The sequence below is a fragment of the Equus caballus genome, chromosome 4, assembly GCF_041296265.1.
Source record: "Equus caballus isolate H_3958 breed thoroughbred chromosome 4, TB-T2T, whole genome shotgun sequence".
Lineage (NCBI taxonomy): Eukaryota > Metazoa > Chordata > Mammalia > Perissodactyla > Equidae > Equus > Equus caballus.
In genome coordinates, this window is record NC_091687.1 from 63,633,330 (window position 1) to 63,652,954 (window position 19,625).

Consider the following 19,625-nt stretch of genomic DNA (forward strand, 5'->3'; position numbering starts at 1 on the left):
CCTTCCCTTGATGTCCACCCAACCCTAGTCAAATCCTTTCACAAAACATACTCCTTCTGCAACTCCTTCTCAGGTTCATATCCTCAGCCAACTGGTGACTAACCCTTTTTGTGTTTTAACTATTATCCAGAGTATTTGGTCAAAAGTATTTGCATTTGAGATCTGGAAAGCTCTTAGCATTTTACAAATGTTACCTCATTAATCATCACAGCCATCAAACTGACATTGTTTGCCTTATATTAAAAGTGGTGGGGGTAAAAATCTCCGAGTGGCCCGAGGAGCTGGGTGAGTTGGGGGTGAGCGGGAGAGAGCTTGCCATCTCAGGCACTATTCCATACCCCAGACCTCACCCCCTGTCACCCCCAAACACCACTAGAATCCTCTAGGGTAGGGCCTCCGGGTCTGCAGGATCTCAGGTCACCTTTGTGGTTTCTGTGTATTTTACTGTTTATTTCTAACCAGCTAGCTGAGTTACCTTTTAAGCCTGAATGCAAGCTCCTGAGTAGGATTTTAAAAGTTTCCTTGTCTTGTGTTATAATCGGGGCCATCCCAAGATTATAGGGACTTTCCACTTTGTGCCTCTGGGCTCTAGCACCAGATACCAATCCCCTGATGGCAGCAACTCACCTCTCAACTGGCCAGTCTTGAGACCACCCCTCCACCTTTCCACCCCCATACTTTGGGCTGCATGTTGTGTTTCTTCGGATTTTGTCTGCTCATTGGGATGCATCAGGGTCCCTGCTACCTGACTTCATCAGGTATTAGAGAGGTAGTAGGAAGATGGTTGAAGGAGGGAGATGCTACAGGAGTATTCGATCTGGGCCTCACAGTCCAGTAGGGATGGCTTTAATTCTGGGGCTGGGTTGAAATTCATTCTCTGTAGTGAAGTATGAGGTGGGCAAGATCCAAGAGATACCTCTTACACATAGATTGCTAAAACTGCTTCCAGCTGGTCTAGGCGTCTCTGCTGGGAAATAGGCCACTCTCCAGGAGATGTTTCCATTGATGCCATCGGCCAGGCTCGCTATTCACGTATCTCTAAGCGTGGCAGGCGTGCTTCACTTTTCTCTCACAGTGATGTTTATGCCAGTAGGATACACTTAAAGTGGGCTACTTATGTCCTGATGGTAAATTATAAAAACACTAAGATCAAACAATTTTCTAAACAAGAACAACTTCATCTTACTTCTGAGGGATTTTAGTTAATTTCCAAATTCTGTGGCACTGCAGGACCCCCCCTTCTCACCCATCCCTAATTTATTTCTTAAAACACAATCCAAATATATCATGGGAGATGCAACATAACTTTCCTTTCTTTCAAGTAATGCATTTTTGTATAAACATGTTGTTTATGAAAGAACCTTTTACGGATGTTTTGTGTTGGCTTTGCTCAAGAAAATACATTTTAAAAGAATTCTCCCCAGCCTGGCATGTAATGTTTCATTAGCCAACATAACCTCGTTTATTTGCTTTTTAAAATTTTATTTGGGAAAGGAAATCAATTTGCACCCCTGACATGCTGCCAGGTTCCTGTTTATAAGCACACAATAGGCAGCTTGGAGGGGGCAAAAATATATAGTTTATGATTTCAGCATTAAGTATGACACAATCTGTATGTGAAACCATAGAGGCAATCGTGTTTTCCTGTTCCTGCAGCCACACTCGGCAGTTTAAGCCTTTTATCAGAGCATTATCCAAGTGTGCACGAAATCAATGGCTCTAATTGTGCTGGGCACCTTTACATGTAAGGAAGAATTGTCAGAACAAAAGGAGCTCTTTGCTGGTTCTGTGTCGTGTGTGTGTGTGTGTGTCCCATCCCCGCAGAGTATACCTTAAGCAACGTCCTGGGACTCAGCCTTGTAACTGTGCTGTGCTGTGCTTTGGGGGAGACAAAGGGTCCCTCCATCGTAGGTAAGGCCTTCTGCTGTCAGAGATTCTGATCAGCAGGTGGGAGACCGAGGCCAGTGTGTCCTTCGTCAGACAGAATCCCTTTCCCTTCTCTCTAGATCCCCAGTGGTCATGCTGAGGAGATGCTTAGCCTCTGGACTTGACCCTAACCCCTGCCTCTGTTAAGTGCCTGTCAGCTTTTCTCACCCCTAAGATGAAATAATTACCTTATTGATCCAATATATTGAGGAACAAGTGTGAACATGAAATAAAGTCACTCTTCCTACTTCACAGAAATAAAACTCTAAAACCATCCATCATAGCCAAAAGAGCACTGCGTTAGGAGTCAAGAGATCTAGATTCTAGTCTTCTTTCTGCCTCCACTTAGATGTGGGGCCCTGGTCTGGTCACATCCCCTCCTCTGGCCTCCATCTTCTTATCTAGAAAGTCAGGGAGCTGGGTTCAAGGCTCTCTATGGCATCTTTCAAATCTAAAGTTCTGAGAGCAGGTACTTATCAGTTTCATAAAAATTTTTTCTTTGAACTTGGAATCTCTCCCTTCCTGTCTTCCCAGCCTGCATCCATCCTAGCTCCTGTTTTGGGTTTATCCATCGGAAGTCCAGTCTCTATTCCTGATGAGGTGGAGGTAACTTCACCCTTCCTTTTCACTGCCCCAATTTCCACTGTTTCAGTAATTATTTTAACTTCCATGGATATGGATCTGCTTTTTCTTTGTTCCTTTTCATGTTCCTAAGTTACCACCAAAACCTAACAATTAAATCCTGTATATTAAAGGTGTTGTAACTCGGCTGGCCAACATCTCCCTGGTTATAGACACTGTGCCTGGAGGCAGGACAGGGTCCCTTTCCATCCACCCTGCCATTCAGGGTCAGCCGTTAGCCACAGCCTCTTATTGAAGCCCCAAAGGGCTTTTCCATTTTTTTAAGTGACTCTTTATGTGGCTGAGCATGCCGCAAGCTGTAGGTATGCTCTCTATGTGAATCTAGAATGTTCACACGAGTGAACCGAGGAGGGAAGCCGACTGGGGGAGAGCATGCATACAGGGGGAATCTTTCATGATTCATCTCCGCTAGTAATTAGAGGGCACTATTGAATAGTTGTAATTGGATCATGTCAAAAAATTAAGATAGAAGACCATATGTGCTTCGCCCCCCACTTCCACCGCTGGCCGAGTGTCCTCCCCTCGCCCCTCGCTGAGTCCTCAGCCTCTACTTGAATTTTGTTTAGCCACTGCTAGGGCTCAGTGCTCTAGAGTTGTCTTAGAAAGAGTAAGCAGCATTGTGCATGTGTGTATATGTATAGAAAGCTTCACCAAACGTGCTCACCATGTGCTAGAAAGATAGGTTTTCTAGAGTCGCTCTACACAAGGATACAAACTAGGGATCCAATGGGTCTTTTCCCTTGGCTGCAGCTGGAACAGCACTAAAAAGACTTCAACAAGAAGAGTTCCTGAGGATTTTAATCCCAGTAGATGGAGGGGAAGAGAGGAAAAGGAAAGAGGTATGTTTTAACCTTGTCAGCACTTCTTCAGGCATTGGAGCCTACACCTGTATCAAATGTGGAGGTGTGAAAGGATGTTAGACTAATGGAGCAGCATACCAGACACGGCGGTCATGAGGGCCCCGGGGCTCTGGGGACTGGTTCTTCCTAGGCCAGCAGATGGGAGATTAGATTTTAGGCCTAAACATTGTCATTGTTCCATAAAAAGAGAATGGAGAGTTAGTTAGCTACCCAGAGAAATCAGTATTATGTATAAATGCAGAACTAACTTGTAGGCAAAGATGCTTAACCAGGGTAAAGATAATAGAAGAAATTCATCTACTTTGTGCTTCATCTTTTGGCCTGAACATACATTTTACCTATGGTTATTCTATTTGACGTTGAAGGGCAGATTTAAATTTCTAAGTTTATCTATGGGGGTTTGAAAACTATTCCATAAAGTGATTAGTATACTATATAGGTATGAAAAGATATCTGAAAAACATTTCTTTATACGTAGGCCCACAATTGGGTTTCTTTAAAAGTAACCGGACAGCATTCAAATGTTAAAAGAAACATATATGTGGAGCAAAAAAAATAAACAAACACACACATAAATGATCAACTTAAGGACATGAGCGTTAACACATGGGAAAGATGGAAGGCCCTTTGTCCAAAGGCTAACTTACTAAAAGCTCGAGCAATACAGATATGATTCTTACATGGGTCCCTGACTCCCCTGAGATCTCATCTTGTCTTTATTTTAGGTTTAGAAATGTTATTTCTTAGTCTATTAAATAATCAGTGAATTTGTTCCGCCTTGAAGTTGTCAGTAGAGCCTTGGCACAATGGGGTGAAAATGAACTCAAGATGGGAAGTCATAGAACGTTCACATTGCCAAAGACCAGAGACCTATAGACTTGGTCTCCTAAGGCAAGAGCAAGAGGTTGCTGGGGGAGATCATCCGAATAAAAATATTTCGTTGGCATTAGTGCTTCTACTTAGCAAGCCAACCCACAAATCCTCGCTGTCTAGGGAAGAAAAATGCAGCTTCTAAATCTACTCACTTTCCTGCGATCCAATAGCTTTGGCGGAAAGGAGAATTGAGCTCAGCACTGTTATGGCTCCAAGGTACACAGACACCAGGTGCCACATTCTTCCTTCTGTGACTCCCACATGTAAAGCCGTTCTTAGCCCAAGCCTCATTGTCTCCCCAGGAGGAATGTAGACAAATCGGAAGCTGTGGCCTGAAAGTGAGACCTTGTTTTCAGGGTGTGTATCTGGGTTCAGAGGAGCCGTGCTTGTCCGGGCTCATCTTTGTGAGGTGGAGCCGGGTTATTGCTTGGGTACATCATGGGATGGGCACGTCTTAGCTCTGCCCTCTATTGTTTTCATCAGTCCAGTCATGATTTATTAAGCACACAGGTAAATGTAGAGCAAATTCAGTTAGTCACAGTCCTGCCCTCAGATGGTTTAAATTCAAGAGAAGGGAAATAAAGATACAGATAGCACTTTTTTTTTTTAAGTCATGGTAGGTGGGGTGGAGGGAAAAAATGTGTCACTGGGTCCCAAACTGGGGTTTCTGGTCTTTTGGGTTGTTTGCATATCATAATGTACATATATGTTATATAATGTACATATATATGCTACGTGTGTGTGTGTGGAGAAAATATCTGGAGAGGTATAATAAAATATTAGTTTTTTCTGCATATTGGGATGATGGATGATTTTGTTCCTTCCCACTAATTTTTTTCTCATAAAACTTCTCTAATAAACACATATATTACAAATATGTTGCTTGTAAAATAAAATAATGCAAGTTTAGTCAAAACAATTGTACGGGATATTTTCTGATTGTCCATCCAGGCCCATTCTCCCCCTTTTCCACCCTGCTCGGTACTACGCTTAATGTACATTGCAGTAATGAGCACCTTTAACCTGTGTTTTCCCACTGGGTTTAGGCCAGTGGCCACAGGGGCACCCCAACAGCTTCCAGAGAGGAAGAAAAGGGAGCCTGGGTTTCTGTTTTCCCAGCTCCTTCAGTGAGTTGCCTATTTTGACCAAGGGCCACAGCTCCTGCCAGGTGCCCTCTCCACACAGCTCTCTCTCCTCCCCTGGTCTTGCTGATCTCTCTGCTGAGTCCTAGTAACCTCTCCCTTCCCTCACTCCTGTAGGCCTAGGGAGGCTAACAGCTCCCTGCAGAAACTGGCTCCTGGGCACTGCACTATGGCTTGCTGCTTCCCTGCACGCTGCCCACACCTTTGCAAGGGGTCCTTTATTAATCGCTGCTCTAATTCCCCAGTTTGAGCATGCCCTCTGTTTCCTACTGGGACCCCAAGTGATACAATAGTCAAACTCACTAACTGAAATTGTACATTTATCTACGGTAAGTCTTCCCAGGCTAACTAAAGCATCAATTTCTTTCTGTTTGAGTAGAATTTTATCAACACTGTGGAATAGTAGTGTCTGATGGTACAATAGAGTGAAATGAGATTTTAGAAATTCGGGAATGTGAAGGCTTCAAGAAACAGATAATTGTACAGGAAAATGAATTCATGACTTTTAAAGGAGTATTTTAAAAACATGGCATCCAAGGGAGAAAGATCATAAAAGAGATCCTTGGTGGTAAAAAAAAAAAAAAAAAAAGTAGAGCCATTGGCTTTTCTGTGTATTTTTCTTTTCTTGAATTCATGTTTTAAGAATAGGGATCAGAATTGGTTTGGTGCTTTTGGGCTGGGGTAAGTGAGGGAGGAATGGATGTTATGAATGAGAAAGAATGGATTAAGTAAGGGAAATGTGGAATCAAGGAGGCCGAGTTGTAATTTCAAACAGAGTGGCCGGGCCTCAGACATAGGCCTCACTGGGAGGTAACATCTGAGCCAACATCTAGAAGAGGTAAGGGAGGGAGCTGTAAGGATAATGGGAAGGAACCTTCCAGCTTGGGGGAGCTGCTGGTGCCGAGGCTCCCATGTGTTAGCAGAACATCAAGGAGGTCAGCAGAGTCTGGAACAGAGTGAACAAGGTAAGGAGTAGAAGGAAATGAGGTCACAGCAGTAATCGGTGACATCATGTGGATTTGGGGATGTACCTTGTAGGCACTGTACACATGGAAGCCATCTCATTGACCCCTGTTGCACTTTTCTGGACCCTTTAGGATGCAGAGAACTCAAGTTATTACTAGGAGAATTTTTAAAAAATTGTTCTTAATATTCAGACAGGATTTCCAGAAGCTTCTTTGTGGCCAGTTGTGGCCAGTGCCCCTGTGCTACACGACAAGTGCTGTTTGGTTTGTTATGGTCAAGAGAAAAGTGTTATCTCTTTATAATAGGATTTCATCAAATAAGACACTCTAAATCTCTCCTCGATTTCTTCTGTTGCGTTGTGAATCTGGTTTTTGCTCTAAGACTTAACGAACACCAGAAAATATGATTCAGTTTGCTTGGAAGCAATGGTGACTCAAGGGTGCTTGTCCTCCGATAAAACAGCCACTTTCCAGGATAGAAATATGCTGCTTAATTAATATCGATCATTAGAACAGCATAGCAGTAACTTATGTTTGTGAAGAATTAAACAATTTATAAAGCGAGGCCATTCATGGACAGCCACCTAACGGGTTCCACCAGAAGTTAAATGAAGTGCAAGTACTCACATTCTCTATTGTTTCAGAGGAGGAAGTCTATCTTGTAGCACATTTTCCTTCCCACTGAAGATCACATTTCTATTTTATGTTAAGAGTGTAATGTTGCCAAATATTCAGGAATGCAGATGCCCAACCAATGCTCCAGGCAGGGGAGTTTTCAAGCAAATTCATCTTAGCAGGCCAGCCCTACTCTCCAGCTCTCTTGGACAGGAGAGAAGAGCTGAGGAAGGGGGGCTCAGGGGGAAGGAAAGGCGAAAGGGAGTCTGTTCCCAGATCTGTAGTGTATCATTAGCAGCTTTCAAGAGAGTGCTCCATTTATGTTTCTGGTCGTTAAATGTTTGGTTCTTTTTGAAATGCTGAAGAAATAAATCCTCAGCATCCCTGTTTTATATGTGTTCTTATTTTTAGTAATTTTACATTTTCTGGTAAGGAAGGGAGAGAATTCGTTTAGTAATCCTCAAATGGGCCATTTCCCTCTTGCGCAGCTATCCCAGGTTCTCAGTGTGACTTGGGAGCATTTCCCTGTATGTTCAGCACCGCTTTCATGATGTTAAAGCCCGTTTTCTTCCTCTTGCCACACAGAATTGCGAGCCTGGTAACGCCATTGGTGCCATCTACCTACCCTCCCATACCTGCCCCAGGCCCGCAGTTCCTTACTTGTTTCCAAGCACTTCACTTTGGCTTCTCCTGTCTGTTTTCCATTCGCTTAGGAAAGCCCATCTTGCCGCACTTCAACCAGTGTCTCTGGTTTGAGTTGACCAAACACACGGCAGTTAGAGGAGACTGTTGAGCTGTCTTCTGGCCTCTGTGTGTTGACATGACTTATGAGGACTCTAATCAGGAAATGCTATCTCTTTATGTCTCAGGCTTAAGATGACCATGTGTCCAACTTAGGCAAGAGGAAATTGTAAATTGCTTGCTCTTTATTCCCATATCATCACCTCAGAAGTCATAATTCATTTATCCGTTCAATCATCAGTCGTCTGGTTCTGTGCCAGGCACTAAGCTAGGCACTAGCAATAGAAGGGAAAACAAGATAGGCACTGTCCCTTCCTCCCAGACATTTATAATATGGTGAGCTGGAAATAATAATGCCAATAGTGGCACGTTGTGACACGTGCTATAAAGGAAAGATTGAGGTAGAACATAATGGGGGGATAGCTTCAGTTAGGGAGGTGACCTTGAGGAGGTGATATTTAAGATGAATCTGAAATGGAGAGAGGAAGGCAGTCTTTCCAAGAATGAGAGGATGTCAAAGGAGAGGACAGCAGGAGTGGTAGGGTTATATGGATGTTATTAAAGTTCTTTTCAAGCCATTACTGTAGCTTAACTTTATAAGTCAATGGAAGCGAGGGTGTGCTATCCTTATTTTGTACTTGAAAGGACGCCAACCATCAATCAACAAATTTATTTCCTAGAGAATAGGATTTAGCTAGGCAGAGAGGAAGAGGGGAAATTCCAGGCCTGGGGAATGTACCTGTAATGGTGCGAAGGTGAGAATTTGAACTCACAAGCTGTGTCTGGAGTAGAGAAGTGTGGCTGGCATGGAGGGTTGGCACAAGCGTCAGAGGTAGGAGATGGCACTGGATCCATAGGGCCTTGAAAGTTAGGCTAAGAGTGGACTTTAGTATTGTAAGCAGTGGGGAGCTCTGGGAGGTTTAGAGTTGAGGAGTGGTGTTAGGAAACTGCTGATTTACACCAATTAATTGGACACTGGGGTCTGGAATGATCTGAGAGGGTTTGGAGGCTGGGAGAAGAGTAAGAAGCTATTGTGTGATGAGGATAGAAAGGGATAAAGCTCTGGAGCTTGTGGGCTAGCAAAGAAAAGACAGGTATGGGAATCCTTATGAAGGGAGAATCAGCAGATGGAAGAAGTTAAGCAGGGTCATGTGCTTACTGGTGGAGCTCAGATGAAAACACAGACTGTTGACTAACCCTTTGCTCTTCAGACCATAGTCTAATCAGCTCTAGATGATGTGTCTTTGTGTGTGTGTGTAAAGATATTTTTCAGGTTCATCTTTTTGATTTTCTTCTTTCTCTGAATTTCCATATTCCCTCTAAACTGCACGTCTTCTAGGAGGGTGCTTACTTTTCCTTTTTTCTCTTTCCACAGCACTAGTTACACTTATGATATATTCACTCAGCAAACATCTATGTGAAGGCATTGTATTAGGCCCTGAGGACAATAATGTGAAATTAGACCCTGTCCCTGTTGTTAAAGTATTCATAGCTAGAAGGGGAAAACTGGCCTTAAATGTATAAGTAAATATACCAATGTATGATAAGAATATTGAAAGAAGTGTGTATGGAATAAGACAGAGGACAAAGGAGTGGTTGGTTAATTGATTATAATATGGTGAATTAGAAATAATGATAACAATTGCACAATGTGACACGTGCTGTAAAGGAAAGGATTGGGGTGCTGAGGTAGAAAATAACAAGGGGGATAGTTTTAGTTGGAGAGGTAGTGTTAGCATTGGTAGTAATCATGATAATTGTAATAATGCCTATTAACATTTATTGGACATTTAACGTGTCCAACATTGCACTAAGCTCTGAATTTGTATTACCTAACTTAATCTTTATAAAAACCTTACAAGATAGGGTTGTTCCTAATTAACAAATGAGAAAAACAAAGCAAACAGAAGCTATAGTCTTGCTCAATATCACAGATTATTCATTTATTGACTGAATAATTGAATTTATTGCTCTTTTCTAAAGTGCACGTCATGGAGCAGACACTGGCTGTTCTCAGATGAACACGGCGTAGTCCCTGCTCCAAGCTAGCTGGAGGAAGCATTCGTAGAAATAAGTCAGGCTCTCTAATGGAGGTGTGGCCCAGGCACCAGGAGCACAGAGCAGGGAGCAACTATTGGGGCCAGATGGAGCGGGGAAGGCTTCACAGTGGTGGGGCCATGGAGCTGGATCTTGATGAATAAATTGACTGCAAAAGGAAGTATTTTGTGCAAAGGTGAAAAAGAGACATGAAATCGTGTGAAATAGTCAAGAAGCATCAAGGTCTGTGTGCTTGAGCAGTAGGGGAGGGTATAGGGAAGATGGGTTGTCAGGAAGTGATGTGGGAAAGATTGATTGGGACCAGATTGTAAAAGGCTGAAGTCAACGTGAAGACATATTAGGGGGTAATGGGTGGCCAGCAGAAATGTTTAACTAGGCTGGTGGCATGGTGAAATGTATAGCTTTCTGGAAAAAGATCCTTGAGAAATGAGGAAGCTTACCAGGGAACAGTGAGTACAATATCATTTTCAGTGACATTAGACTAGTTTCTAACTTCCAGGATATTTGTAGATACATCAACCACAGAAATTTGCTCAACTGTAATTCTAGTGCCCTGAATTGTAATAAAATGTGATAAAATTGTAATAAAATGGTGAAGTAGCACCATTTTATTCCTTTTAACCCATGTGATTATATTTAGCAGAAGCAACCAGGATAGTAAAGCGGGAGATGAGAGGAGAGACACGGACGGCCCAAGGCACTGAGAATCTGAACAGGAAGGAGGTGGATCTTTGAGAGACACCTGGAAACTGTTTCCCACAGTTGAGGGTGGCACCTGAGAAGGCATTTATTGTCTTGAGCATTTTATTACAGTATTAAATGAATAGCTATAAAATGCTTACAGGGATGGTTCCGGGCTCCGTTGCCTCAAACCCAGTATTAGAAAGGATGATGCAGGTCTGGGATTGGAGGAGAGCATAGACCAGTCAGATAGATCTTGCTGCTCCGTGTCCTGCACAAGTCTAGAGCCCCACTCATGGGGTTGCCTGCCTTCGGGAAACAGGTGAGTGGGCTAAGGCCACTGAGGGTCACATCAGTGTGTGAACTGTGCTTCCACCCATTGCAAAGGAAGTTGCCTTGGAAGTTGAACTTGATCCAAACATCAGAGAAATGATTTCCTTCTCCGGCTTTCCCTGAGCTCTTGGAACTCTTGAGGAAGGTGAACTAATGTCAAAGAGTGAGAGAGCAAGGGTTGTTTGTTTGCTTGTTTTGGTAGTTTGATAAAAGCATTGTTCAACACTTTTCGAACTGCAGCTTTCCCTCCCTAATCCTAATCTGCCCTGTTCGTTGTAAACCAGCCTAGAAATGCCTGTGCAGGAACAGGACCTTAGGACAACGGTGACCAATCAGTCACTTTGGAATGAGTGATTCCAATGGTGGATTCCCAGGCTTTTCTAGGTGTGAAGATGGTGGTGATGACATTGATCCAAATTAGTGGTATGACAGATATACTGTAATTCTCAGGATCACATACCAGCATCAGTTCATAATTTCCTTTAATGTCCAAGGAAAGGATATCAGGTACACTTTATTTTTTTGCCATGTCATTTTCCACTAGAAAATATTTTTACAGCGAGACTATGGAGGTGGTGTGGCTTAATAGTAAGAACCTGGACTCTGAAACCAAACTGCCTAGATCCGAGCTCCTCTACTGATTGGTTGTGTGACTCTGAGCAAGTCACTTAACCTCTGCTTGCCTCAGTTTCCTCATCTGTAAAATGAGGATAATAGTCATATCTACCTCCTAGACTGATAATAAGGATTAAGTGAGTTTTCTGGGATATGGTAATTCTGTATAAGTGTTGGCTATTATTAATAATATTGCTATTAATAGCAGTCATGGGGAGTAGCCAGCCAGAATGAACAATTGCTCTCTAAGCTTCATGTTTTGAACCTCACTAAAAGGAAGGAATTAGATACCTGCTGTCAGGCACTATGCTAGAACATTTGTTATCTTGTTTCATTAGACGATTATCTCCATTTAAAGATGAGGAAGGTATGGCTCAGAGGACTGAAATAACATGCCACAGGTGATATAGAGTTGATGGGAACTTAAGCCCAATTCCAGTGCCCGTGTTTTCTTTCTGTACCATGAATCCTCTTGGAATTCACAGAGATAAGTAGCAAATTCTGAAAAAGCAGAATTTAAATGTGCATGTCAAGGCTAGAGTTTTCATAGTGCCCTGAGCTCTCCTCTCCTTTCCCCTCCTGCAGAGATTGCCTGAGATGGTTATTTATCTTACGTTGTCCATCTTGCTCTGTGTGACTATGCTACAGAGAATGCTCTGGAGAGAGAGGCAGCCTGCATGTTGAAAATATACTGGCTTGGGAGTTAAGAGGTCTCTTCTAGTCCAGTCTCTTGACCCCTCCTTGTAGCCAAGTAACCTGGGCTCCCCCAACCCCAACATGTCGTCTCTAATACCTCACTCTCCCCTCTGTCATGGAGCAGCCCACCTTCTCAGTAGGATTCAAGATACCTATACTGGTATTCCAGTTCCCAAGAGCACCAGAAAGGAGTCAAGACCCTCTAGAATCCCTCCCACAGCTTCAGAGAGCCTAGTATCTCCCAGAAGGTTAGAACCTTTGTTATTCTGTGAATGTCTCAGACATCTTTTAGATGCAGTTCATGGATGTTTACATCTGGGAAGTTCTGAAAGTCTTCATAACTGCCCGGGCATCATTAAGATGCAGACAATTTCAAGATTGCACAACTCGACTTGTAAACGCGTGTCGGGATGACCCTGGCTCTTTATAGAGAAACCCATAAAGTCTCCACACCTCGGCAGTTGGACGGACTATAGATTTGAAGATAACATTTTGGGACCTTATGGGAGTCATCATCATCATTTTGCCTGTATGCTCTAACCTTCACTTTCATTTGTGGTTCACTTCCCTTCATCCTTCATTACCACACCCTGAAATTATAGTTATTTGTAAGAACACGGACGTATATTCATATACATGGGGTTGTTTTTTTGCATATTGTATTCCAAGCCCATGCATGCAGAAAGACAATTACCACTCTACCTCAAGCTCACTGAGTATGCAATCAAGACTCATTATTCCTCTGGTTCTCATCCCATTCACACCCTTTATGTCTCAGAACAACAATGAATGGAGAGCAAGGTATGTTGCAGGACACGAAGGGAGGAAGAAGTCAAAGGGCATGTGGAGAAATCTGAACCAAAGAGGAAAAAATTTAGGTGAAGATCATTTGTCTGTGGAGCTTTCACCTATGATGTTTGGGAAATTCTACTTTTTGTTAGATCCGTTTCTTAAATCATGATCCCTTGGGTCTGGCAGAAAGCTATAATTTTCGGAAGACTCATTTCTGCAAAAGCTTATGGTTATGGAGAAAAATCAATGTTTGTAGGCCCATGAATTAGAGTCTAAAAAGGCTGTTTGGATATTTAGTGTCTCATAAAATGTAACACAGAAAGAGACTTGTGAAGTATCAGAGCTGGAAAAGCTCGTGGAGACCATGTGGTCCAACCCCCTCCTTTTAGTGATGAGGCCAGAGGACTGAAGGAAATTGAAAGATTTATCCAGGTTACATGGCTACAAGGAAGGGTAAAGAGACTGGACTAGAAGAGACCTCCTAACTCCCAAGCCAGTATATTTTCAACATTATTCCATATTACTAATCATTTGAAAGCATTTGAGCCAAAATAGGATCCGTGTATCATAAATGAGAGAATCTCAGCAATAGAAGAGCCCTTGGGAGGTCATCTAGTACCATCTCCCTCCTGATGCAAGAATTCTTTTGGTGACATCCTTGACAAATGGCCAGTGGTGCCTACTGGCTTAACTCCAATGCCAGGAGGCTCAGTATTTTACAAGGCAACTTGTTTTGTCTTTGGATATCTCTACGTATTGGCAAATTTATCCTGACAAAAGATCAAATTTAAAGCGTTGGTCCTGAAGGAATGAAACTGGCCAGAGGTGAATGGCATGGTATTAGTGATGGTGAGAAGTTTTACTCTTTTTCTTATCTTAAAATGAGAGTAATACTGCCTACCTGGTAGGGTCATGGTGAAGATTAGAGGTACAGTTTATAAAGCATCTACCATAGTGGCTGCTTCAAAATAGGTACTCAAATTGTCGTTATTATTGGCTTTTATCATCATGATCCCATTTTTTGAAATTATGCCCTCTGGAGCAACATAGACTGTGTCTAATTCCACAAATATTTGAAGGCAGTTAGCTCGACCCTCTAAGTCTTCTCTCCTTTAGACTAAATATTCCCTGATTCTTCTAAGGTTCTTCCTGTGATGCATTTTGGATGCCTTCATTGCTTTCATTCCCTCCTATTTGTCAATTTGCCTCTTAAAATGTGGTGGCCAAATGTGGTCAGTCCCACGTGCTCTATAGTGGAATAATTGCTTCCCTTGTTCTGGACATTGCACTTCTCCTACAACAACCTAGATTTATGTTAGCATTTTTGGAGGCCCAGATCACAGAGTTGGCTCAAGTAAAATCTGATTCGACAATCCAGAACATTAGCTATGCCTCCCAACATTGTGTCAACCACAGATTTGACAAGCATGGTTTTTACATCTTCGTCCAAGCTGTTGATAAAAATGTTGAACAAGAAAAGGCCAAAGGCTGGGCCTCAAGGAACACCTCTGATCCTTCTCTGCATATTGACATCCATCCACTGGTTTGGTGACAATGTTTCACCGGCTCCAAAGCTACGCAACTATAGAAGCAAAAATAACTCAGCAAGATATAGTCACTCTTTGTGTTTTTGAAATTGGATATTTAATTTATCCAGAGGTAAAATGCCATTCTTTTATCAATGAAGACAGGTTTTGAACCCATAATTGGGAAAATGTGAACTCAGAAAATAATTCCATGTTTGAGTTGCTATGTAATGCTTTAAGAAAAAAAAAATCATCTTCTCTTAATGTGAAAAGATACTGCTTGCCTAATTGTTTATTTTTCCAAAATGTTTTGAAATTACTCTCTGGGTCTGGGGGAAGGAAGCTGGAGAATTTGCAGATTTCATGTATGGGAAAGAAAGGAAGTTATTGAAGAATTAGAATCGAACTTTTAGGAGCCTTTTTCATCTCTGGTGGAGATCACAGAGACAAAGAGATGTCTTAAAAATGTTGGTAGGGGAGAGTGCGAGGTATATTCCTAGATAGTCTTTTTTTATCCTTTTTAATGATTCTCAAAGATCCTTAAACTTTTGAGAGGAGAGGGACCCCTTTCTCTCATTTCACGTGCTTTACCCTGAAGAAATCAAACTAATTACATTGTACTGCAGCACAAGTCAGTTTTTCTTGGTTTTCATGGTGGAGATAAAGAACGGTTGTCACCATGATTTGAACCAAAGTGCTCAAAGACTTGAAGCTCGCCTCTTGGTAATTCCTCCAAGGGCTCACTGAATATTTTCTCAAAGGCTTTACTTTCCAATCTACATACAATGTTTGTGGTTTTCCTCTTAAGTCTGATTCTTTATATTTCTCCAGCCCATAATCAAACAAGCACTTTAACATCTAAAACTCTATTATTGTGAGCACACTTTGAGATTTCAAGGTAAACAGACGAGAAGTGAGCACTCTCAAAAATTGCCCAGGGAATAAAGGATAAGATTTCATCATACTGAATATTGTAGGAATGTGATTTTATGGTTTGTATGTTTACTCGATATTTATTGAGCACCTACCACATGCCAGGCACTGACCTATACAGTGGAGACACAATGGGGAGTAAAGTCAGATTTAGTCCCTTCTCTCATTGCACTTATATTCTAGAGGAAGAAACAGATATTAATCAAATAATCAAAACTAATTGTAAACTTGTGAAAAGTATGAAGGAGAGGGAGATGGTGCCCATCGTTGGGTAGATCAGGGAAGGTTTCCTCACAAGATGATTAATCTGAGATTTGAAAGTGGAGTCAGAGGAAGAGCGCAGGTAGCAGAAAACAGCACGTTCCAAGATCTGTGCTGAAATGAAGCATGGTCACTAGGAGGGCAGGAAAATTCCAGTAAGATAGGATGTATCACAGAGAACAAGAGTGAAGGCAGTGTGAGATGAGCTGGGGAGGTAGAAGGGTCCCCTTGGAGGTCACACAAAGAGTGCTGCTAGTGTCTTCTGAACCATGGGAAGCCATCTGAGAAGTTTGCAGGGGGAAGTGTAAGGTGAGTTGTGTGTGATGCGATCAGTTTTGGCTTTTGAAAAGATGCCTGTGGCTGTGGTATGGAAAAGAGGAGGAAGGAAAGCCAGAGTAAGTGACAGAAGAGTTAGGAGACCACTATCTAGTCCAGGAAAGGACATGGTGGTGATTGGGTGTAAGCTGGTGGAAGGAGAGATGGAAAGATAGAAAGAGATGAAGGATGCTTAGGTTGAATTTGTAGTATTGGGGGACTGCATGGGGGGGTGATGGAAAAGAGGTGCCAAAGGTAACTCAAGGACGGTTCATACACTTTATATTCTTATTGGTAAATTTAAAGATTATTTAAAAAATAATTATACGGCTCTATTGATAAACTTTGGTAGCACAACACAACAGAAATAATTCTAAAAAGAGAGTCATAAATCCTTCTGCACCTCACACGTATTATTGACAAAGTAGATGACTGTGAGTAAGCAAATAAAAAATTTTGACTATCTTTGAAGAGCCAAACAATGGAAAAAACACTGCTTATAATTGTTTACTTCATCACACCTCATTAAGACCTGGGGAAATAAGTTTTCTAAGGTTCACTTTCAAAAGAAATAACACAATTATATTTATTTTCATTATTATTTTTAGTTCAATTCTCTACGTCTCTAGATCCTATAATAAGAACTCAAGCATCTCCCTGCACTGCCACCCGAACACAAATCACCACTTCCTTTCATCTTACTTTAACCAACCACAATATTTTTCTGTGTCAGAAAAACCTTCCAGTATATAAGAGGAACTTTTGGCTCTTGTGTGTATGTATAAACCTGTTCATACCTTTGGGATCCCAGGACAACACAGTCGGCTCACCGTCTAAGCCAGGTGCCCAGTTTCCATCTGGACCTCTGACAAACTGTGTGGTCAGGATTTAGAAATCAGAAACCTGGGAAAGGTGCAATGTGATGGACACAACCACCCCAAATACCATATATGTTATCACCATCATTTAACACGTAGTGCAGGAAATCCTGTTCTTTGCAGAAGAACTTCAAAGAACCACTTCTAGTTCTCCAGGGTAACATTTATTTTTCTCTGTACTAACCCCAAAGCGCAGACAGATATATATTTTTCCTCTAGTAAATTGCTGGTGACACTCCATTTCTTTCCTGTCATCCTCAACCCATTGTCCAACTGACCTCTCGAATTTCCCTCCCCTCCTGGGCTGAATCGCTGTACCTAGCTGTTTACAGAAGCCCGCTTACTTACTTTGCTTCGAGCTGCACGTTCTCGTTCTTTGCTAGGTTCTAAATTTCTCGCATTTCAGCGCCACCGCGATTACCGGCCCTCTTCCATCTCAGAGTGAATCCTCTCTGTGGTCCCAGTGACTTTCTTTTCTAGGAAGAGCTTTCTTTTAAGCCAGCCTTGTCTTGTGTATTTTACCTTACTTTTGAATTTTAAACAAAGAAGCCTTCATTCAAGTCACCGGAAATAAATACAGGATATTCGGTCCCTTAAGTGACTCAGTTATCTCATTTGTCCCTTCGCTAGTTTATTCATGCAGTGAACGTGCACTGAATGCCCACTCCGCGCCAAGCATCATGGGATAGAGTTGTGAACGCTCATTCTAGAGGAAAAGGCAGTGAAGAAGGAAACAGACAAGCAGTTATCATTCTGTGTTCCATTATTCTATTAAATTGTTAGATAATGATTTTATGGAAATATAGCGAAAAGTTGCAACTCTTGCTCTTGTCATTGGATCTCCAAAACCCTGCTGTATGTTCCAACCATCCATCCTCATTACCAATTTATGGAGAATTATGATTTGGAAAAGTAGTAGTTTTCCAGAAAAAAAAAAAAATAGGTGGTTGCCCACTCTTATAGGACTGAAAAAGAAAAAAATAACCCAGTGTGCTTGACATTCTAAGCAGGATGCCAAACAGCTCTTCGCTAAATCACAGTATTATGCACTTACCACAGAAATCATTTTCAGTGCAGAATATATCACACCCAGTCAGAGAAGATATGTGCTAAATGTCCCTGATGTAAACCTCACATCAGGATGGCGGCAGAGTGATTAGGGAACTTCAAGGTATTTTCTTATGTGCTTTACTCTTAGGGTGAATAGTTATTTTTCATCTCCTTGTAGCTGTAAGTTATAACAAGATGAATGGACCCATGGCTTGCCAGAAGCTATAACTCTGTATTTAGTGGACGTGACCAGATTCCTAATTTTGGCCTTTGAGAACTTGAGAGTAGACTCAGACATTGACTTCTTCTGACCTTTCCCCTCTGTCTTCTTTGGGCAGAATATCTCGATGCATAACACAGTTGGTGGGGCCATGGCGGGGCCCGGAGCTCACCAGCTTGGCAGCACCCGGATGCCCAACCATGACACCAGCGTTGTGATTCAGCAAGCCATGCCGTCGCCCCAGTCCAGCTCTGTCATCACACAGGCACCTTCTACCAACCGCCAGATCGGGTAAGGAGACTTCCTCGGCTGTCTCTGAGTCCTGGCTGGAGCTCAGGGAATATCCTGGACTTTCTCCTTGTTTCTGGTGCTCAGATTGGATGAGTCAGAAGTAGGTTCTCCTGGCTGGGTGATATTGCCTAGTACTCAGAGTGATGCTATTGATGGGAGAAGGGAGGGAGAGTCTCCGCTTGGTGGAAGCTGTTTGATCCTGGACTTTGGGGGGAAAAGCAAGTCATTCTGTGTCATCATTTCTCTAAAGAAGACTTGTGAACTTTAAGATGACTGTGGGAAGCAGCAGGGGTGATTCGGAGACCAGAGCATAGTTCTCAGGAAAAATGCTTGAGAAGGGAGGAAGGAAGTTTCACCAGCCCAGGCTCCTCCCCAACAGAGCATGTCCTTCCCTTTCTAGGACCTACTGGGCCCATCACCTGTGTCTTCTGTGTGTTTGCACAGTCCTCTTTCCCTCTGATTATTCTTCCTTGCTTCATTTTTTTTCCCCTGCTTTTTCTTCCCAAATCCCCCCAGTACATAGTTGTATATATTTTAGTTGTGGGTCCTTCTAGTTGTGGCATGTGGGACGCCACCTCAACATGGCCTGATGAGCAGTGGCGTATCCGCGCCCAGGATCCAAACTGGCAAAACCCTGGGCCGCTGAAGTGGAGCCACGAACTCAACCACTCGGCCCACAGAGCTGGCCCCTCCTTGCTTCTTTTCCTTGTTAATACCTCCTTATCAGCTCTCCCCTCCCTCTGCACTGGTCCATACTTGTTCCTGGAGTAGACTAAACAAAAAGAGGAGGCCCTTTCCCTCTCATTTACATAAAAAAGGCAATACTGAGGCAGTGAGAAAAATTGGTAGGAAGGTCTGTTATAATGCCAGACACTCTGTATTATGGGATGGATAGGGCTCTCACTTCTGAGTGTCATGTGATAGCTCTTGCTTCTTACTCCTCAGAGTGTGGTCTGAGGACCAGCAGCACGGGTGTTACCAAGAGCTTCTTAGAAATGCAAAATCTTTGGCCTAGCTCCCTTATCTCCAGGATGAGGATGTTGTCTCTTCTTTCCACTCTCACAAGAGGAGAGTGAAGAGGAGATAAAAGATTTAGGAGCACTCAGGTTCTTAGGAAGAAAAGGTAGTAACGTAAGCCAAAGAGCTCTGATAAATTTATATTGCTGGATGCTGAGAACTGCTTGCTCTATGTTCCCAGAATTCTCTGTTTAA

General features: G+C 42.5%; 1 protein-coding gene across 26 annotated transcripts in view; it reads left to right on the plus strand.

Annotated features, from left to right (window-relative positions):
• Window positions 1-19,625, plus strand: part of CREB5 (cAMP responsive element binding protein 5) — a 397,793-nt gene that overhangs the window by 132,200 nt on the left and 245,968 nt on the right. For all 26 annotated transcript variants that reach the window (XM_070264732.1, XM_070264748.1, XM_070264740.1 and 23 more), the window contains one exon: window positions 18,241-18,413. In XM_070264732.1, coding sequence (XP_070120833.1) covers window positions 18,241-18,413 — 173 coding nt within the window. The remainder of the gene's footprint in view (window positions 1-18,240; window positions 18,414-19,625) is intronic.